This window comes from Agelaius tricolor, unplaced genomic scaffold (assembly GCF_023055355.1).
Source record: "Agelaius tricolor isolate 1412-34295 unplaced genomic scaffold, bAgeTri1.0.p SCAF_4, whole genome shotgun sequence".
NCBI classification, from domain to species: domain Eukaryota; kingdom Metazoa; phylum Chordata; class Aves; order Passeriformes; family Icteridae; genus Agelaius; species Agelaius tricolor.
The window spans coordinates 32,317,046-32,339,345 of NW_027269264.1; the positions used below are offsets into that span (position 1 = coordinate 32,317,046).

The window sequence follows — 22,300 nt, forward strand, 5'->3', positions numbered from 1 at the left end:
CTAGTCAAGATGAACTTATTAAATAATATTCATAAATATTGTTATTTCATAAAGGCTTGTGAAATATACAAAAGGTTTATAAACATACGTTATTTTTAGATATTTTTATATTTAAACAAAAGACTTCTCAAATAAATTCCATAAAAAGTTACAGCTGGCATTTCAAGTCATCTGTAAACTACATTTACTGCATCTTTAAGAACTTAGGTGGAATCACAATTTTTTGGAAGTAGTTCGTTGCTACTTCTTGTTGCAATTCCACATGAACTCCTCATCATCACAACATGAAAACCTAGTCATCAGCTTAACACGTCATCTTGACACAACCCACAAAAATTTTAGATAGAATTCATACTTGTGCACATACACACAAGCTTTCAAGCCACTTTCCAAGTATTATGTTTCTTCCCTTTCTAAAGCGCAGATGAGAATTTTTGGATGGATAAACAGTACAAGCAGTGATGCCTGAAACATCTCCTTTGGCCCATTAGACAATTCCATTAGCTAAATGACTAGGGAAAAAGCCCTTCATCTCCATGACCTACCACTTCAACAGGTGCTGACACCACAAGAAAATCTGCAACTCTCCTCAGTTAACAACTAATGTTTTAGCAACTAAAAGCATGATCAGATGCCCATTCCCGACAGCTCTTCAGGAGCTCTGCATCATTTGCAAAACTGACTCTTCATTTGGACGTTTTCATTTCACTTTCACCATCTATTATTTAGACATGCAGTGCACTGCAGAAATTGAGACAAGCTGTACCAGAAGCTTACAAACCTAAGAAAACTGCTAGAGTGAGAGAAGGCAAACAGATACTGAGGGGGAGCTACTGGATCAACTCATCTCAAAGTGAAGTCATTTGTGCTACAAGAAATATCTCCATAGCAGGTTCTCCCAAGGAGGTGGGATTTATAAAGACACCTAAAACCAGTTCACATTCCGTTTTCAATCAAGGCTTTCTCCAGTGCAATTTTGAAGTAAAGCTCAATCTTAAAAGAAAGCAGGTGTGCACAAATTTAAAGATTAAGACACTAGGGACTCCTGTATGGGCTGGAGTGCTACAGAAGTTGTCACCAAAATACACTTCACAATATGAATTTCCTTCTAGTTAGATTGCTAGCAATACAAAGGGACAAACCACACTGTGATGTCAGACAAATGAAACAGAGTCAAATGTAACACCAAATTCCATTAAACACATGGACAGCAAAGCTACAGATTTTGAGGCACGCAAGAGCCTGTATCCACCTATCCTTAAGCCCATACTCTGCCACAACATGGAGTTGTGCCACTGCCCCTGGCACTGGTGTGACCCCCCCCATTCCCCTGTGTGGAACGCAACAAGTTTCCCACCCCACACCAGAGCTGCAACCTCTCTCACTCAGACCCAAGAGAGGAGGACACAGGCTGTCCTGTCATATGACAATATTTCATCTCCTCTTGAGGACGAAGTTTCAGGGTGGAATCCTATTTCATCTAATCACTAATATATGGCAAATGTTCCCAGGCAGAAGAGAAACAAGACTTCAAAAGTACTGCTTGCAGCACGGATTGGACTCAGCCCTACTCCTGTCTGGCAGTACCACTTTGCCCTACTGGCACCCACTCCCTTTGGAAAGCAGACTCTGGACTTGAAGACCGAAGCAGCACTTCTAAGGACTTGACGCACCACCTGAACAAAAATGTCAGGGCTTTCCCTGCACATCATGAACACTTTTTAAATTAGTTTGGCCTTTCTAAAATTCACACATTAACCCCGATCAGCCTCCTCTCACTTTTCTGATATTGTCCTTCTTTCTCAACAGACACCCACACAACGTTTAATAAGACCTAGTCACTCTGACAGAAGGGGTGAAATAAAAGGGTAAGATACAACCGATATATTTAATCAGCAAATTGTCATGGTATCTTTCATGGCTTGCCAAGATACAAGGCAGTCAACTACGCTACTGGTATGTCAGACGGGCTCAGCTGCTACTTAAATGTTTGAGAGCTTTGATTTAACAAAAGCACATTACACCTGACCTTAACATCGGTACAAAAAAAGTTAAACTCAGCTTGGTCTTATGTGTAACTCGGGAACAAAGCAGTCAAAAGAAAGCCACTATCATTACTGAGGCTTGTAATTACATCTGGATCAGTTTTTACACGTAAACGTGTATCAAGCTATTGGGTCCCACAGCGTTATTTCAGAAAAAGTAAGACTGTTTTCAAACACTTCAGGATGTCTATAAGAGTTTGTGAGTTGGGTTTTTTCTTTTTTCGTGAAGAGCATTCGTGAGATTCGTGAAGAGCAGCCAAAGTTAAGGCACTTTCATGTACTGAGCATCAAAGCCCAAGACCTTCCCCTTTTCCCATCCCCCTACCCCCCAAAAAAATCTCTACTCTTTTGAAGTGCCGGCTCACAAGTTAGTGACAGTCCATTTAAACAAAGCACCGGTGAACACCGCTCTCACGTGTGACCCATTGCACCCCTCTTCTCCCCTGCCCAGGTACTTCCCACTGCACCTGGCAGCGCCTCCCTCGGGGCCGGGGGAGCCGGGCAGGGTCGCGGCTTCGAGAGCGGGCGGGATGCGGCGACGCACGGAATACGCGCGTCCGCGCCTCGTTTGGTATAATCCAGCATTTTTAATCAAAACGGGGAGGGAGATCAACAACTCTTCGCGACACGCTCACAGACCGGTCCGCCGGGACCGCCGTCTTCCTACTAGGGGGGCAGCGCCGTGGCTGACCGTCCGCTCCCCGCTCCCGACAGACCCAGGCGCTCCCCCGGGGCCGGGGAGAGCTGCGCTGCTCCTCTCGACGAGAGCGGCAGCAGCAGCAGCTTCGCCGCCGCTATGCTAGCAGCTTGCCCCTCGCCCGAGCGCCCGCGTCCAGCCCATCCCAATCGCGTCCCCCGCCGCTCACCTCCGGGCTCCGCGTCCCGGCGAGGAGGTTGGGGTGTGCTCCGGTGACCCCGCAAAACTTCAGCTCCTGCCTCTGTCCCCGCCTCCCTCCTTCCCTCCCGCCGCGCTGCGAGTCCGCGGAGCGCTCCGGCCCCGCTTTGTACCCGGCGGCGGCCGCACTGCGGCTGCGCGCTGCCCAAAACCAGAGCGGCGCCTCCGGCCACCCTCCGGCTCCGGGCCGGGCTGCTGCCCGCCTGCACCCGCACACGGCCCCCCTGCACCCGCACACGGCCCTCCTGCCCCCCTGCACCTTCATACGGCCCGCCTGCCCTCCTGCACCTTCACCCGGCCCTCCTGCACCCCTGCACCCCCACACGGCCCGGCTGCACCCCCACACAGCCCTCCTGCCCCCCTGCACCTTCACACGGCCCTCCTGCCCCCCCGCACCTTCACACGGCCCTCCTGCACCCCTGCATCCCCACACGGCCCTCCTGCCCCCCTGCACTTTCACACGGCCCGCCTGCATCCCCACCCGGCCCGCCTGCCCTCCGGCACCTTCACCCGGCCCTCCTGTCCCGCCGCGGCACCGGGAGCCTCGGGGCGGCCTCGCTGGGTGGACGGCGTGGCGGGGGAGCCCCGGCGGTGCGCTGAGTGCGAGGGCCGGTGGCAGCGGCAGCAGACGGGAGTTTTTTTGCCCCCGCTTGAGAGCCTGGCTCGGCGGCTCGCCGGGGTGCGGGAGCTCCTCGTCAGGGAGAGTAGGTTACCGTCGGGGCTGCGCCTGGAAATTCAGCATCCTTGGGAAGATCTGCCGGGGGCTAACCCAAGTGGGTTACGCCATGTGTGCAGGTTGGAGGGACTGGTTCAGAAAAGGAGTGTTGACCCCAGCAGGTCTAATACATGGGGTCAGATCCGATACCTGTCCCAGGCTAGTACACAGTCCAGTGCTGAGGGATTGGGATTCCCCAGTGGAGGCTCTCCTCATGTTGGAGCCTCGGCAAAATGTGCCCTCCGGCTGCACTGGGTTGGATGGGGTCCTCGGCAGGGCTTTCAAAGAGCATAATGGGCATCAGCTCCCTCTGCATTGTTTTGTGAACCTCAGCTTAGAAACAAAGTTTTTAGACTCGTGCCTTGATTTTTACTGGTCAGAACAGGCCATCTCTAAAGCCTTTTCAGCTACGAAAGGATACAGTAGTCCCGGGTTTTGTGTGCCTTGAATTTTTTTCGCTTAAGGGTTTGAATATTCGGAACGGATTGATGGGTGTTTTCTTTCACTCCTCCCACTCTTATCTCAAGAGCTATCTCCATTGCCCCAGGGCTCCAGTGTCTCCAGGAGCAAATTATTCAGAAGCTTTGTGATGATGCCAGGAAGGGCTTCACAGGACAGTCGCTCCCAAATAAAAATCAGAATCCACAGGCCAGGAGTAAGCAAGATGCAGGAGACTCAGCTAAGTCAGGAGTGTACAGAAAACAATGCCTGACTTTCTTTTCCAGCTGTGAATATAGGACCCTGCAAGGTGATTATTATGAGTTACTTCACAGAGCAAAAGGGCACAGCTTTGATGCAACACTCCTTCCTTTTTCTAGTTTTACATGCAGTGTGCTATCAAATACTAGCATCTTCTGATCCCTTTTAATGTCCTTCTTTCTGTGTAATTTCTCTGCTTTTCTTCTGCCTTTCCCTGGTTAATTCTCCCAAAGCCCTGCATATTCCCGATTTTTTTTTTTTTTACATGATACCTGAAGTTCGTGAATGGAGACCACCAAAGTTTCTCTCAATGAATATTGATTCCAGAATAGATGAAGGAGGATATTAAGGAAATTTGAAAATCTCTGGTTTGTTGTTTTTTTTTTTTCCCCCTATGGACCACAATGAAGTAATGCTAGGCAAAAATGCTAGGGTTTTCTCATTCTATAAAAAGCTAATAGGCTCAGTGATATTTCCATCTAAATAATTTCCAGTATTTCTTCTGAAATCTCTGAAGCCATTAAAACATTTTAGAGATTAAATCACATCTAGTATTTTTCTAAGTAAAGCTGCTATGACATTGACGTAAACCACGTCTCAAACCACAGAGCTTTTATTTAAAAAAAAAAAAATTTTTGCACATTTTAATTCAAACCCACATATTTTTGGAAATAGTGTCAGTCCAAATTTGCAAACAGGCCCTGCAGCTCTTTAAGATGCTAATAGTTATTAATCCTGACTGCTAACTTCCCATCCAGAGGCTATTTTTTAATGGCTGAATTACCAACTCTAAAAAAAAGGGGTTACTGATGAAAGAAGTAATCGAGATAACAGTGAGCACCACTTACCATTTTTTATATTAGCAACCAAAAAGAAAGTATATTCAGACTAGCAAACAGCTCCTTACCGTCAGTTTATTCATCTGATGAGTTGGGTCAGGACCATGTTGTACCAGAAACTGTGCAAACAGAATGAAAGCACTCAGACTACGACAGTGTACAGAGCAAGCAGATAGTACTTTTTCACTTCTCCCACTTAATCCTTTCTTTCAAGAGCTGCCAGCTCTTGACAGTTAAAATAAGTGAAATTAAATAAAGAAGTCAATTGTTGCATTACTTACGTAAGAATGACAGAATTCTTTCAGCAAGGTCATGCAGTGGATGGGGCTTTTTCCTTTGATGATGCAATTAAAAGGTCTTGGTTCACCCTTCAGCTCCTTGGAGCTTGTCTGGCCCTGCAGAGGAGATGCAGAGTGCACTTACTGGGAGCCCTGGGGATCTGCCAAATGGGGCAGAGGGGCGTACAGGCGAACTCGAAGTGAGGGGAGCCAGTAAGCACCTCCAGTCTGCTCCATCTGCCCTGCACATGCATATAGGGAAGGCTTGGAGAGAGCACAGAGACCCCACCCTGTCGAGCACCAAAGAGAGAAACTTGTCTCTGTCTAATTAATCCAGCCAAAGCCTCCAGGAGAAAGGGGGATGAAGATGTTAATGTGTTGCTACTCTTTCACAGGTGTGAGCCATGAGGAGGAGGTTCCTCCTTCTCAGCTGGGCACTGGCACTGGCTTTGTCACCTCAAAGATGCCTGTGCAGCTCCCACCTGGGGCTGTGGGAGTTTGTGTTTGCCTCGCTCAGCCTAAGCACCAGCAAGAGACACTGGGCTGGGAATACGTGCTTTTGCAGGGCTTTTCTAGCTCTTTTTGGGTGTTTTTTATTTGTAATCTGCTCTGACAGGTAGGAAGTCTGGACTATTAAATATTTAGAGAGAAAGTCCCTACCACCCCAAAAAATCCCAAACCCACCTATTTCCTTCAAAAAGCCAGATGCCCATGTCTGAGTAGGAAATCGTAAGGGGCATGTCTGGAAGTAAGTAAAAGTAATACTTTGAAGAGAGATTGTATTGTGAACAGAAAAGAACACATTGTATTTTTCCATGATCTGGTCCAATAAATATTGTATGCTTTGACAGACGTTTCAGATTGCTCACAATACAGATAAACCCTCTGCATGCATAGAGCATGTGTTGAAAACAAGGAGGATTTCAGATAAATCATCCTGCGCTTCTGCAGTGGGTTGAGCAGAGGCTCAGGCAGAGTGAGCTCTCATGGATTTTCAGGCCACATCCTTCTGGATTTTAACACTTCCCATGCCTAAAACCTGTTTTTTGTTGGACATCCCTCACAGCTTACTCAGGAGCCACTGGGTCAGTCACCTCAGCATCCTCTGTGCTGCCAGTGCACCTGAGTACAGGTGATCTGCGGGCTAAATTTAGAGGCAGGTTGCATTAACCATGTTCCCATCTGTGGCCCACTTTTGTAAAAGTGTGGAAAGGAGGGACATCAGACATTTCCTCTGCTGCTGTATTTGGCTTTGCTATATTTTTTACTTTGCTGCCACTGTAGAGAAGCACGAGAGGCCATAGTTCTCTTGGATGAGTTGCCTTAGGTCTTCGTCAATCTGCAATGTACATCTGTGGCTCCAAAGCAAGCAGCTCCCCAGCACCCTAACTCATAAATTGCATATTTTATCTTCTCCCACATTTCTCTAACCTCAGAAAATAGGATGCTGGCAGTTCCACAAGGCTCACAGGTTCAGGGAAGCCCCTTAAGCCACAGCAAACATCACCCGATTTGTAGGGGTAGTGGAAACAGTCCTGATGTATTAAAAAAAAATCCTATGAAAATTTTATAAGAAGAATAATTCTAATTTTGCCAAACAAAACAAAAAGTTGAAATGTTCTTTCCATAGGAAGTGGTAATATTTTCCTGTGCCTTATTTTGTCCATTCTAGAAATACCACTTACCTGAAAAAACCACATATTTCTTTTTTATCCAAAAGGAAGATTTGGCACATGGGAAGTGGTGTTCAGGCACCCAGCTAAGAATGACCAGAACAGAATGACCCTCCCACCCCTGGCTCCTTGCCTTTGTCGAACAGAGAGGGGCTAAGCAGGGCAGGGCTGTGCTGCTGAGTATCCCCCATCAAAGGCACCTCTGCCTCTCAAGGACACTGTGAAGTGCTGATTATTGCCAAGCAGCTGCCAATGCCAAATCTGGATATCAGCCTAAGGAATTAAATAAAACACTATTTTAAAAATACTGAACGTTTGCTGTTGTGAGTATTCTGCACTCCACAGTGAGAGCAGGGGTGAAGTGTTTCACTGTGAATGACCCTGCACAGTGGGCATGGCAGCTGAGAGGCAGAGTAATCCTCTCCACTGCAAACCTGTAAAAGCCCAGCTTTTTCTCTCTTGTGCATCTGCTGCATTTTAGGGATGCAGCAGTTTCAGTAGATGCATGGTGTGTCTCTTTTCTCAGCACAGGACACCACAGGCAATTCACAATGCATGGCTGATTTCTGCAGAGCCCCATCTGCAAAGGAAGGATGTTACACAAACACAAAAGAAGGCGGGGTACTTTTTCCACCCTGGTTCATGGCTCACACCAGTGGCAGCAGGGAAAAAATACCATATGCTTTCCTGAGAGTCCAGAGTGAGATGAAAGAATGCAGCAGGGCACCTGATTTTCCATCATCAGAGTTTTCAGTGCTGGAGGGTAAATGTTGCTGTTTGCCACACATTGTCCTGGATTTCACCATTAGGCCTATGGATATTTGAGGCAGAACAGTGTTCTTGATTTGTGCATGAATGCACAAGAATGCAACTCCAGAAATCATTTACTAGATGAAATGTAGCACTTGCCTGGAGAAGCAGTGTCAAAGTATGCTCCCCAAGGTTTGAGCAATTCTAATATGACTGAGGAAATAGTTGCCACCAAACTTATGTCCCTGAAATATTTTAAAGAATGCTTGATTCCCCAGAGCCCCCAGACCTTTATTTTTGAGCAGGATGAGGAGGCCACTGCAGTTTAATGTAGTTCTATCATCAGTATAATGAAGTTGTACAACCAAGCTCAATCTCTGCAAAAGGCCTTACTTGGACTTGATGCCTGTCATGATTCACCTGAGAGATTAATAGAATAATTTCCTTAATGGGATATGTGCATACAGCAGCTGGGGTTTTGAACTACATTGGAAAATCATGCTGAAACCTGAAATTACCACCAAAGGTCTCTTTGGACGCCTGTGCTAGGAAAGATGAGCGTATCTGCATGACAGCTCGTGAGAGCACAGGATGCTTGTCTTACATGCCAGGGCAGGGAGAAAATATTTTACAGCACCCCAGAAGCAAACTTGAGACCCATAGTAATAGGCAAAACAACATCTACAGGGAAAACTCAGGACAGAAAAAACATTAGCAATTTCTTGCTGGAACAAGAAATTGATAAAATCAACTCCCAAAGTTAGACTCATTGGATGCAATCCTAAATTTATGCCAAGGAATAGCAGAATGAGGAAGCTAATGACCCCAGCATTTGTTTCCATCATGCGTTGTTCATTGGAGGAGTTTCTCCTTCATTGTGGAGATAGGTAGGATATAGATAGGTCCTATTCTCTCCTGCATAGACAAATTTGTTTACTTTGTACAAATGATTATTTGGTTTCATCAAATTCATTAGACAACTGTCCTACAGTGTTTTTCAACCTTCATTCTAGTTACAAGTTCATGAGAGTATTTTAAATTAGAGGCACGGTATCTTTTTTTAAAGAAATATAACTAGGTTATTAAGGGCCTTAACTGTAAAAAAGCAAGAAAAAACTTGATGTACTTGGGCATTTTGTTGAGAAAGGTGGTGGACCCATATTCTGTTCTTCTCACCTGCTGACTGATTTAACAAGTAAGGGCCCATCTGATGGTCATTTAATGATGACTCTCAACACTAAAGGTCTCATCTTGACTAGACATCAGGCTGAAGAAGACAACAGGCCTTTTGCTCCTGTTTGGATGACATCAGTGTGAGGCTGCTTTGCAGAGGCTGGCTACAGTTTATTTGTTCTTCAAATGCTTGCCATGCTGATTAATCTGTGCTTTATAACACTGGTTGTGGGTGTAGATCCTCTCTCATAACTCACAAAGATTTTTCATCCTGAAGCATCCAATACTGGCTTTTGCACCAGCAGGAGTACAACGTGCCTGGTGTAAAAATACTGTGTTTGTGTTTCAATGAACTCATGACTAACAGTGTAAGCCTTCAGCCCTCAGATGTACCTACTGCCAACACTAGCTGGTACAGACAGTAAGTACAGATTAATCCATTAAACTAAGCCGTTGCTTTATTTTGGTGGCCAGATGCTTCACCTGGGGCCTGGCAGTTGTTGTGGGGACACAGGTATCCTCTCTCTGTCTCAGACCACACTGGAACACATGAAGAGTCCCAGTTTTTTGTGTCCTAACTCTGCTGCATGGTGCTTCTGCAGGTGTGCCTGTGGAGCTGTGAGCCACTCGACCACTTTTGTGGGCATTCACTTCTCTGCTGAAGTGTCCAACTCAAACCACACACAGGTTCACGGGAGTCAGGCAAAGGGATCTTGGGCAGGCGGTGAGTTACAGCAGTGTCAGGGAGAGCAGGGATGGGAACTGTCTGAAAGAGAGCTGCTGAAGTTAAGGAGGATTAAACAAGCTCCAGTTTTGCAACCACAAGTACTTTACATTATATGCTTTTCCTTACCAGGCGGTGGGAATGATCAGCCCTGTAGGAAGGCTCAGGTAGCCTTTCTAGGAAGATTTTCTTTCACCATGGAAACACTGAGTGCTCTCACAGCAGCTGGTGCTGCAGGGCCAGTGCCCTGGTGGTGGTGCCTGCCTTGTGAGCCAGATCCCAGAGCTGCAAAGCCACTGGGGGGGTACATCTGGGTGCCTCCTCCACCAATTAGCAATACAGAAAATTACCAGTGAACCAAAACCAGTGGAAATAACAGGGCATGCTGCAATGCCCTCTGTTTCCTCAAACTATGCCTGTCTGACATTATTTCCAAGCTATGTAATTTCTATCCATAGCACCCCTTTTGTGCATAGGATGTGTGCAACCAATGGTCACTCCTGACACCCATTACTGCAGGAGATGTGCAGGGCTATGTCACTCTTCTAAACAGCCTGAATTCTCTCCTGAAAGCAGCAATCCTAAGCTCCTAAGTTTGTTCTGCCTCCTTCAAAGGAGGGATGTGAAAGCAGTGTGCCTTTTGTTTGTTGCTTTTGCAGTTTCCCAGATCTTTGTGTAAACTAGCAAAATCCAGGAAGTCAGCATTAAAAAAAAAAATTAAGACAAAATGAAACAAAACCCATGAAATTAATAACCAAAGAAACAAACACAGCTCACCAAATCCACAGAAGCCCCACCAAAAAAAGAGAATGTTTTTACTAGGAAAAAATAGATTTTTTACTAGGAAAAAATAAATTTTTTCCTAGTAAAAAATTTTTCTCTATTTTATTCATTTAAATATTTTGCGATTTCTTTTTGCCTGACAGCTGCCATTACTGCATAACAGTCTTCACTTTGGTGCTGAGTGCCCCACATGGTCTAGAAAGTGAGATGCATTCAGCAATTTACCCTGCTCATTTAAAGTACTGCTCCCTTTGTTCCTAGCAGTGTTGGTGTTTTGATCTTTCCTTTCTGATTGCTTATTAATTGATGGATTTTTTTCACCCAGCTGCAGCCTTTGTCCTAGGCTGCAGCAGGCCTTGGGGGCAACTGGGCTTCCCTACAACCTGAGCTGAGCAATCCTTTTTACACATCCCCTATGCTCTTTAATCTGCCACAGATTACAAGAGTTTTGCTCTTCCTAATTTAATCAATGATTGAAGCCTCTTATATTAACCAACTTATTTGAAATATTTTAGACAGCATTGATTTAATATTGTTTTCCCAATGTTAAAAGCTGGCAGTATGAAGTACAGTGAAGATGCCGTTCTTCCAGGCTGCTAACAAATCTCCAGCCTCTGAGGCAAGTGCTATCAATGTAGTTTTCTAAAGTTGCTCTCACTTACAGCCCCTTCCCCTTCTCCCTTCCCCTTCCCTTTCTTCCTCTGGGAAAAATGTCTCCTCAAGGGTTTGGATTTGAGCCCAGGATTTTATGTCTTAAGTCAAAAAGGAACACACTTTGGAGCACTTGCAATCTTTTTTTGATACCTGAGAAGGGACTGTTTATCTCTTGAAAAGCCAACTGCAAATAAAGGAAAGGATAGGGTTTTGTGCATACTTCCTTTCTTCACTATCTGTTAAGTCCAGAAATGCTTGTTTGAGGTTCTTAAGGTTTTAAGATGGCTTTCTGGCACTTTCAAATTCTAGGTGTTGTAGTGGTAAGCTTGCTTTTGTTTGTTTGTTTATTTCCACTGAGCTCTTCTTGGGGAAAAGAAATTTGCACAGATGTTCACATTTGGGAAAGTTAGAAATGTGTGATAGGAAATCTTCCCTTTCAGTTGTTTTACACATGTTTATTAAATGCATGTTTATTAAATGCACAAGACTTAGTCCTCTTGCCATCCAGCTGAAACACCTTGTCCCTTTGGTTATTTCATTTACTTTTGTAATTTGCATCCTACCAGTAGCTGCATGTTTAGAAATATTCCATGAATAGAGGCTGATAGTGAAAACCCTTATTTCTGTAACAAGACATAGTTCTAAAAGAAGATAGCAAAAAGGGTGTGTAATGATTTAGGTATCTTCTAAAATAATGAAGAGAAACTTAAAAAAAAAGTAAAATTCAACTTTGTATTTTTTTTCTAAAGAGAAAATTTTGTTTTGAAGGGTGCAAAGCATCAAATTGCTTAGGACGGGAAGAACAAAATGTTACAACTTTCAAGGCTTTCTAAATTATTCTTATAAAAGTTATATTATTGAGCATCTTCATGGGTTCAGTTTGCTTGGTTTCATCAGCTAAACACTTTGTTTGATGTTTTCAGGATCTTTTACTGACCAATATTGAGTGATTCAAGGTTGGTTTTTAAATTCTTGAACAGTTGCAAAACAGTCTGGTTTTGAATGAAAATGAGAAATTTAAACTAATCCCTCTGTAAGAACATAAAGAGTGACAGAACATAGTCACTATGTGAAGTGCTCAATGAATGCTAGAATTTACTGTAGCTTTCCAAAACACAAACTGAGTTCTACTGTGAGAGTGTATTGTCTTTATTCGTGTAATCAAAAGGGACTTTTTCTAATGGCAACACCCTGTGAGCACTCCTTGTACGTGTTCCTCTCAATCAGAAGACATCAGCAGTGTAGTGCAGTAAACCCCAGTAAAACACCATTATTGTGTGCTTCATTTTCATAACAAGCATTGCTTTGAGACATTGAAACACCTAGAAGAGTCCCAGCTGGCTCAGTGTCAGGCTCTCTGCTAAGCTTTAATTGCCCTTTCTGAAGTACTTGAGACAATGATACTTCCAACAGACAAAAAGAGAGACAACAAAAAAGAGTTTAAATGCTTGCTTTCACTTTCCCAAGCCTTCACAATTGGTGGGAAACATAACAAGAAAGCATTCCGCTTCCCAGGAGAGGTTAAATAACCCACATCTGCCAATTTTAAGTGACAACACCGCTTTTCTCTGTACCCAGCACAAATGTGGCTACTCCTACTCACGGTCATGCCAGTTCAGTCCATCACTTCCTGATGTTGTGGTTTCTTTCATGTAGCATGAAAGGTGTGCTCCCTGTATAGATACTGTTCTGCAATCCAGGAAATCCAGTGTTAGGGCTGCCCATGTAGGGTTCGTTGTGCTGACCAAACACAGCTACCTTGACTTTCAAAAATGTTTTCAAAATGCACTGACATTTATACTTCTGGGCATTACTGCTGGCCCTCTCATACCCGGCACGGACTCCTTACATCTGCCAGATGTGCAAGTGTGGGCTGACACCTGGGGCTGTGCACAGACCTTGCCACCCATGTGCTGCCACAGGACAGGGCATGGCTGACGTGTCAACAGAGAGATGCTGGCACGGAGCTAGAGGATTCTTGTGCCAAATTCAGCACCGTGCTCCTTAAAGCTGGTGCTTGCTAGCAGTACTTGCAAGGGGTGAGTGAGCTCTGGTGAACTCCCATCTAAATGTCTAGGATGGTGCAGCGCTTACTTGCTTTGACAGCCTCAGCAGTTTAGCCCTGGATTTACCTAGTTTGGGCAAAAAAACTCTCCCTAGTCTTGAATTGCGCAGATGCTGAATTCAGGAATCAGGCATGTTTCTGCTCTACAGCTACAGACCATAGGAAGAAAGGAGGGGACTACTGTCACTGACCTTCCCACTAACATTTTTCATGTACACTGAATGAAAAATAGAAGCTGGGAAGTAACTTCTTGCTTGTAATCCCTGCATTAGGCACAATTTATCCTAAAGACAGACCAATTCATTCTCTGCCCAAATAAATGTATTTTTGCTAAATGATGCTTCTACAAGAAAATGTTCTTCCCACTGAAATTTTCTTTCCAGCTGCATTCTGGAGATAAGAGATAAGAGATAAGATGATAAGATGCAACACAAAGGAACTTCTAAATATGCTGTGTAACAGTCACTTTATTGCAAAATGTATATTGTAAGATAGAAAATTTGTTTCACATAGTTCAGCTCTTGAAAGAAATATACAAGCCATGTTCCATTTGCAGAAGGGACAACATGAAATGCAAACTGAGGGCAAGACTGGCCATCTGATTGCGAGGTGCTCAACTTGTAAAATGGGAGTGAAGCGTCTGTCAGTATTCATATTATCCTGAGTGTTATTTCAGTTCAAGGAACCACTTCATTACTTTTATCTAGTATATTGTACACTTGTAAGGGGTTTTATTTACCTGAGATTTCTGTTAGTTAGTCTGTAAAGGATAAGTATCTTGTAAACAGTGATGTTGAATTGTGGGTTTGATAGATGACAATATCTTGACCGTTCTCCTCAACTGGAAGTTAAAAACAATAGAGAAAACGCAGAGATCTCATAGTGTCAAACTTTGGGAAATCAGTTATTTTTCAATCTAGAACTGTTTCAAAGGAATTTGAATATAGAGAAGCCACTCTGACATAGAGGCATCTTTTGCTTTGAGCTTTTTATACCATTTGCTTATGTACTTTGGATATGCTCACTTCAAAGTCAGGGAGTTCTTATTCCCAATTATTTCATTTAACAATACTGTGAATGAGGACAGAAATTATTTTCTTACACTCCAGGTGCCGTGTAACTACAGGGTTTATTTCATGTATTTCCACATCTCATCTTGTTTGATCATCTGTGCTAATCTTCTGTGAAGCACATTCAAAATATGATACAAATGCCAAAAAAGTGCTTTTCATATTATCAAATGGCAAGGCTGCAGGTGACCATAAAAGTCAAAATGTTTCCACTAAGAGCAACCTCAATCTCCCTTAAACTTTTGGATTAAAGAGGCCTTGCCTTTGGAAACATATGGCATCAGTTCTGAGAAAGTTCACTGTAATTTTCTAAAATTAAGCATAAAGAAAAAAAACTGACCATTTCCTTGAATTTTAACATTAAATTCTGTGTTTGGGCAAATGGAATTGCTTACTTTAATCAGCATTAAAGAAACATTTCCAAAACATAGAAGACCTGCAGGAGAGGAAGTAATATTTATGATGCTTTCACATATCTTTGTTTCAAAACACAAACATTCTGTGGCAAGCATAGTCACAATAAAAATTGTAGCTCTTCCATTGCCTCACTAAAGGAGTTCCAAAAGTCCTAATGAGTTCCAAAAGTCCTAAATGAGTTCCAAAGTCCTAACTTATCTTCTCTCTTTGCATCCTCATCTGCAAAATTGTAATAACACTTCCACAATTAAGAGAAGTGTTATAAAGATTACTCAGTAAGATGTTTGCTTAGGACTCAAAAAATACCAAGCACTCGGTTTTATAAATTATATGCTAATTTCTCTTAAACTGCAGTAAAGCCTGAGTCAAGTGATTTGCAAGAAATCCCCATTGTGAGCTTCTGTAGTTAATTTTGAATAAGGTTATCTACATAAGAGCTTTATGTAATAAAGAATCATTCATAGCTTAGCATCTTCTTTTTAAACTATTACTGTTAGCTCTGCTAAATATGTCACATATTACTAACTGCATGTCAAGTCACTATACTGCATGTCCCTATACTTAGAAAAAAATTTAGAAGATCTATATGAACTATCTATTACTACTTCTTGATTTTCATGCTATGGTTGAGAAAACTTGTGCAGAATTCCCTGCAGTTAAGGGCCATGACCAAGAATCTGTTCAGAAACTGACTGAGGAAATTATCCTTGCCTAGAGCGCCAGCTCAGCAAACACTGAGCAGGTAACAATGTCTCTCCTCATTAAGACAAAATTTAAGCATGTGATTAACTTGCAGAATGTGCTTCATTGCCAAAAACACATGGAAAAATGCTGTCTTGAAAAAGGACTATAAACATATATAATTTGTTGTTATTAGACATGTTATTTGGATTCACCTCAATCAAACTACACAGTTCTATGTCTGTTACCTAGTTATGGCTTCATGCCACTGACCACTCCAAGGTCCACCCCTCTGCATTAGGCCATTATTGTACAATATATACAAAAGTATCTAAAAGCATCCCCTTCCTTTCCAAGCCCTTGGCATATGTGCTTGGTTAGGATTTATCCCCTATTTTTCATTCGGTGATCTTGTATAAATGCTTTTCTGCATGCTGTCCAGAAAGTGCACATGCTGTCTTGTAAGAGATTTCTGATTTCATAGATGCGGAAAAAATACTCCATCACTTCTGTCTTGCAGCATGAAGCTCTTCCTTGGCCAAAGCAGCTAGTTCTTATGTGCTTTGGGAAGAAGTCTGGGTATCATATTTCCTAAAACTGTGGTTACGAAAAGATTCCCTGCAATGAAACAGATTCATAAATAGAGTTGGCAAATGAAAAACAATCACAGAAATACCTGTCCTGTGAAAAGGAGCTCAGCTGAAACATGCTATGTGTTGGCAGGTCAGAGTTGTCATTTCTTCTTCTCCCATCCCAAGCTAGACACAGTGGCTTTGTGAAGAAACATATAGTCATAATCAAAGAACATTAGACTCTTCTGTGTCAGTCACATGACTAAAAAGGATTATGTTTTTTGTAGTGAAAGGATGACTTCATGCTGCCCAACACCACATGGTGCCATACTTGTTCTACCTCCTTTCTGGCTTCAAAGGTTGAAAAATCACAAGATATTTCCAGTAAATTTGTTAGGGTGAGAGGGAAGTCTTATCTAACAATGCATTGAAATTACATAAATCCTCTACCCCGACAATGCAGAACTTGAGGAACGCAGCTAACACTACAATGATCTCCAGTGGAAGTCAGCAGATTTTTTTAATCAGTAATAGAGTTGGCAGTGTACATTCCAGCTTGGTTTCAGCTGCCAGTACAACTCCCTTTCTTCCTTGCAAAAAATGGCATATTTTTTATAGCCACAACAGATAACCTGCCCTATGGTTTAACTATACCTTATGCTATGGACTTTCACTACAGGTTTGTACAGCTCTGGGATCTTCCTCTCAATCATGGGTCTAAGGTTCTCCTTCAGTTTCATGTAGTTTCTTTTGAGCTCCTGATGATATTCCCGTTGATCAGCAGTAATAAGGTGCTTGTTTTTCTCCACTGCTTCACCACACCTAGACAAAAGGAAAGAAAAAAAATACATGATATATATATATATATAATCTACTTTGTTAAACTCCCTCATTTTGTGTTAGGTAATTTAAATGGACAAGAATCCAGTTCCCTTAGTCTGGGTGTTCCTCTGGTCAAGACTCAAGTGACAATGAACTAATAAGAAAGTTCTGTTTTTCCCAAGTAAATAAACTGAGATGATATTTTAAAGAAATTAGTAAAGCATGAGTGAACTAATAGAAAGCAAATTTGATGACTGCAGAATACTGAGCTAGCTGCCTACTTACTGTATAAAGAGATAAACTGGCAATAGCAATGCTTAGAAGCTGTATCTTCTGCATAAGACTTGTTTTTATTTAACTCAAACTTATCCTTCAGCAAGGAGGATAGTCAGGACTAAGGAGATGAGTATCTTCCTATGTGAATATTCTTGTTGAGATTTACAAATGTATCTAAGGCAAAGGACATGTGTCTGCCACTATCACTGTGTCTGCTTGACAGATGTGGTTTTCTTGTAAACAGCTTTCTAAGTAAGAATGTCATTTTATTAAAAATCAAATCAAGGCAATAGTCTGAAATGTTTGATTTCTATAAGATGTTGAAAGATAAAACAAATGGAAGATCTTAATCTATACATTATTAGTGTAGAGTGTTAACATTTCTTCCCTTTGAGAACACAACGCCTACCTAAGCATTCATGTGAAGCAGAAATAACAAGTGTGGTCTGAGTGCTCAAGGTGTGAGATGCCAGGATTCATGATGCTAACTTGCATAGGCAATTACTCAGTCATATTATCGTTGCAGTATTGCTGATATTGAATGTATTGATGCAATTCAGCATTTCAATTTTGTTTTACTGACCTCATTATAAACTCTTTGAAGCACAACCTCAGCTTGTTGTGATGTCGATAAAGTTTGGGGTCTGCTGGAATTTCAGCCAGGAACACTTGCGCTACCTCTAGTGGTCCCTTATGGAAATAACACAGGAAAATGTTAAACCCACCTGCTTAGACTGAAAACAGAACACACATTTGTTTAAAGCTGTTTGTTATTTCATGAGTGCAATGATGAAAGACAATAAAACTATGCAGTTACCATAACAGGATGGATTTTAGCTCCCTTTCCCCCATAATATTTCCTTTGGCAAGCAGAATTTTTGCCCATCATATCTTATCGTCTCTTGTTATTATTCCTCCTCCAGCTCCACAACAAAGGGAACAAATTCTGCTCAGCAGAGAGGAGCTGAGACACTCTAGTGACAAACCTGGTTATATTAGAGAAAAACAGCTCCTGTGTGTGTATTACAAGACCTTCAGGCAATAAACCCAGCGCTGGAAAAGATCACTCTTTGCAAAGCTTACAACAGTACATTATTTCATAATAGATGCATTGGTTGGAAATGGAGAACATTTAGGCTTTCAGAAGAAAACTCCAAACTCTGTGAAATTGTGCATAACACTGTATTTGCTCAGCCATGGCTTCAGCATTCCATTTTAATTTCTTTTAATTGCTTGGGCTTTTTTTTAGTGTGTATGTTTATGTTATACCTATTGTATCTCAGCTTTACTTTGGGGCACTCAGGTCTTGACTTCATATATTGACTCGATTTCCATGAGACTGAGTTTGTGGTGGTTCTACAGGAAAATTGTTATTATTATTCCCATTCCCCAAGGATAAATCTGGAATGAACAAAATGGCTGAGATGGCTAGAATGTTAGAAATGAAAAATCCCTGGATGCATTCACAAGACTTCTATGAGTTTCTGCACCTACAGCCAGAACAGTGCTTCCCATGAACACTTTCACCAAAAGCATAGGTAATGAACAGTATATAGTGACTAAATATCAAGGGATGAAGCTTAAATACACACAGTGACTAAATGTGTCTGACTAGATGTACTTCTTCCAATGCAAGAAGCAGGAGTGCAAAAAAGAATGCACAGTCAGAAAAGTACACTTCATCTGGCTTATTTGGATCCCTTACCTGATTTACAGTGGCTCCAACTGAGCCCTGCAAAACCATCTGCAGCATTTTGGCATCTGGTGGTTCTTGGTTGGTGGCTGCAGTTAGTTCCTGCGTTTTTTTACGCATATCTTCAATAGCAACTTCAATTGGTGTCAAAATAAACTAAGGGAAAGGGAAGAAAAGATGGTTCATTACCTGAATCATGCATGCAGCTGACCTGTTCTAAATACAACAATATCATTCTCCTGTTTCAAAAGCAGTAGTTGTGAAACCCAGAAACACTGTTCAGTCTAACTTGGTAGATGGTCATCTTGGTAGACAGTGCAGCTGATCTTAGACATCTTACCATTTGCAGAAATAGGGTGTGAATCAGACCTACTGTTCACATAAATTCATTCTTATTCTAGGTTACTTCATGCCTGAAATGGTGTTGTACTTTCTACTTCCCCGTCTCTAAACCAGCCCTAAGCCCAATCTAGTTCTCTGACTGTACTCCTATCCTACTTCTGCCTTATCAGCTGGAAGTATAGCTACAAACAGAGTTCCGCATATCCTCCTACACAGCATTAGAGCTAGGAGGTCAAAAGAAGAATGTACATTGGCTCTCATCTCTTCTCCATAGTATATCTCTATCTTGCCTTGTCTGTCCCTTCTGTGATAGTCCTGTTTACAAGAGCAGCGTCTGACAAATTCAGCATTCTTTTTTTCCTGCCAAGCATAAATTTAGAAATCTTCCCACCCAGAGACTCCTTCAGTCCTTGAGAAATTAGATCTGTCTTCAAAACCCAATTACCTCTTCTCTTTGGATGACATTGATTCTAGTTTTGATGTAGGGGAAAGCATGCATTGTGGTTAGGATGGTGTTCCTCTTGTACTGCTCACTGAGTTCTCCTCTGGGACGCCCATCCATAGTGAAAGGCGTAGTGTACATGAACCGGCAGATGTTGAAGTTCTTCTCAAAGTAAGTAACTCTGTCCTTCATCTCATACTCATCAAAATAGGGCTCCACAAAAGTAATTTGTATGTATGCCTAAGAAAAGAGGGAAGAACCATTACAGTACTTTACAACCCGAGGAATGTAAAAGCAACGGCGCATGTGAAGTATCCCACAGTACACACTTCCTAAGGAAGGTCTGGAAAAGCAAAGAGCTGAAAATCCTTCAGGGGTCATTTTCTTATTCACAGCTAACAAAACTTGCATCTAGGAAGGCACAGCTTAACCCTGGGGATCAGAACCAGGGCAGGAACCAGAGACCAGAACTTTTAATTTCTATACTCTGTGACAAACTACCATGCTAAGCCTGTCACCGAGGCTTTAATACCCCTGGGCACAGAGATACCAAGCTGAGTGGTTTCTTTTAGTGCCTTAATGTTTGAGCATAAAAGTTGCAAAGAGACCTTCTCTTCCCATTTCTCTTGTGTGACAAAGCACTCAACCCTCTTGGTAGTACTTTCCCTACCTTATTGGGATCCAGCTTTCTTTTGTCTACAGGAGCAGAGTCCTTAATCACTTCCACAGCATCCTCCCCGAAACACTGGCCATAAAATCCCTAGAAAGGAAACAGAATTATCCGAAAATTTTAGTCCTTAATGCAATGCTAATGCAATTCTAGGAGAAAGGAGTGACACCCATGATGATTTCTGGGCTCTGTACAGTCAGTATACTGCTCCACAAACCACAGCTGGCCAGGGTAAGGCATCTTCTGACAAAGATCACTGTGAGTTGCTCAGACAATCACAGAACTTGAGGTTAAATAATCAGGAGAGAACATAGAAATTCTATTAAAAAAAAGCTGAAAAAACACCAAAGCAAATATCTAGCATGCTCAAAATCACTAAATGTTTTACAGGCCTGCTTGTAAGAGATATAGCCGCAAAAGAATGGATCACTTACATAATTGTGCTTAAAAAGGGATACTGTGGAAAGGATATGCACTAAGGAAATAATCTATGGTAAAAATCAGTTTGTTACTGATTTTTTATACAGCAATGACAATATTAGGACTGTGTGGATTAATTGAAAAAATATACCATTTGAGATCCTGTTAACATAATATTTTTCCTTACCTCTAATCTGTGAGAAATCTCAGGGAGTTTTGTAATTGCAGGCTCCTTATAAACAAATTCCTGTTCATCCAAGTCCCCAAATTTTGATCCATAGAAACCAACACGGAAGTAAGTTCCAAACATTCGTTTCTGTCCCTAATTGATAAAGAGAAGAGGAAATTTACAACTGCTTTATGTGGACATTGCAGTATTTGGAAGCCTTTTTTTCCCCTCAACTGATGTATGAGAGATTCCACTAGTCCTACATTTTCACCATTTCAAAGCCACTTCTATATATCATCAGTGCTGATGCAATAGAAGCACAGAAGAGAAAGCATAGAACTAAGTAAACATTTGACTGCAATCTAATTTAAAATTTAAGCTGACCATGAAGGAGGTTGTATAGAACAAAATATCTTATTAATTTTAAATTCCTTTGAATACATGTAAGAAAATTAAAATTTTGCAAATTTGCAATGAAAATTGATATGAATTTGAAACTGATTAGGCTCAGCAATAAGGTTCTTCTGAAGAAAGAGAAGAGAGTATGAGTGCTGAGAATTTACATGGGTTTTCACATTTATGAAATATGTTTTATAAATATAAACACTCTTCAGTTTTATAACTGAAAACACTAGTGAATTTAGAATAAAGTTATTTTTATTAAACAGATGTGGCCAGGTGGACACAGACATGTTCAGCTAAGACCATTTTATATAAATTTCTGCTTTTTTGGTATGGAGAGCCTTTTTACACTGTATGTAGATAGACCCAAGCACATGGAAGCTTTTATTTGAAAAAAGGAAATGGAATTATTTCAAATTCTGGTGGGTTGATCATGGCAAGATGCCAGGTACCCACCAAAGCCACTGTATTATCCCTCCCTGCAACTGGACAGGAGAGAGATAATGAATGGGTTGACATAAGGATAGGGAGTGATCACAAATTAGTTACCATCATGGGCAAAACACAGCTGACTTGGGAAAACTAACTGGATTTATTACCAGTCAAACTCAGAACAGGATAACAAGAAGTAAAACAAATTTTAAAAACACCTTTCCCCCTTTCTCCTTAGGCTCTACATCTTCTCTCCCAGTGGTCCAGGGAGATGGGAAACAGGGGGCATGTTCACCACATGTTGTTTCTCCCACTGCTGAGGGTTGGAGTCCTTCTGCTCCAGCCTGTGGTTCCTCCCTTTCTCCCTGCCAGCCTTACATGGGGTCACAGCCTTCTGTCAGGCATCCACCTGCTCTGGCATGGGGTTCTACATGGGCTGCAGGTGGGTCTCTGCTCCCCTGTGGATCTCCATGGGCTGCAGGGCCACAGCTGTCTCACCCTGGGCTGCACTTGGGCTGCAGGGGAATCTCTCTCTGGCACCTGTAGCACCTCCTGCCCCTCCTTCTCCACTGATCTTGGTGTCTGCAGAGCTGTTGCTC

The 22,300-nt window shown here is 42.2% G+C and overlaps 2 protein-coding genes across 10 annotated transcripts in view; both read right to left on the reverse strand.

Moving 5' to 3' along the window:
- The window catches only part of KANK1 (KN motif and ankyrin repeat domains 1), a 130,546-nt gene extending 127,496 nt beyond the window's left edge, over positions 1 to 3,050 (reverse strand). Inside the window, exon 1 of one of the 2 annotated variants that reach the window (XM_071425139.1) lies at positions 2,912 to 3,050. The gene's annotated coding sequence lies outside the window, so the exon portion shown is untranslated. The remainder of the gene's footprint in view (positions 1 to 2,911) is intronic. The other variant, XM_071425143.1, reaches the window with a different exon arrangement.
- A 10,690-nt stretch (positions 3,051 to 13,740) lies between these two features.
- Positions 13,741 to 22,300, reverse strand: part of DOCK8 (dedicator of cytokinesis 8) — an 89,938-nt gene continuing 81,378 nt past the window's right edge. For all 8 annotated transcript variants that reach the window (XM_071425145.1, XM_071425146.1, XM_071425144.1 and 5 more), the window contains 7 exons: positions 20,886 to 21,020; positions 20,279 to 20,368; positions 19,612 to 19,848; positions 18,837 to 18,980; positions 17,715 to 17,821; positions 16,688 to 16,855; positions 13,741 to 16,079 (listed from right to left, as the gene is read on the reverse strand). In XM_071425145.1, coding sequence (XP_071281246.1) covers positions 16,016 to 16,079; positions 16,688 to 16,855; positions 17,715 to 17,821; positions 18,837 to 18,980; positions 19,612 to 19,848; positions 20,279 to 20,368; positions 20,886 to 21,020 — 945 coding nt within the window. In that variant the 3' untranslated portion in view covers positions 13,741 to 16,015. The remainder of the gene's footprint in view (positions 16,080 to 16,687; positions 16,856 to 17,714; positions 17,822 to 18,836; positions 18,981 to 19,611; positions 19,849 to 20,278; positions 20,369 to 20,885; positions 21,021 to 22,300) is intronic.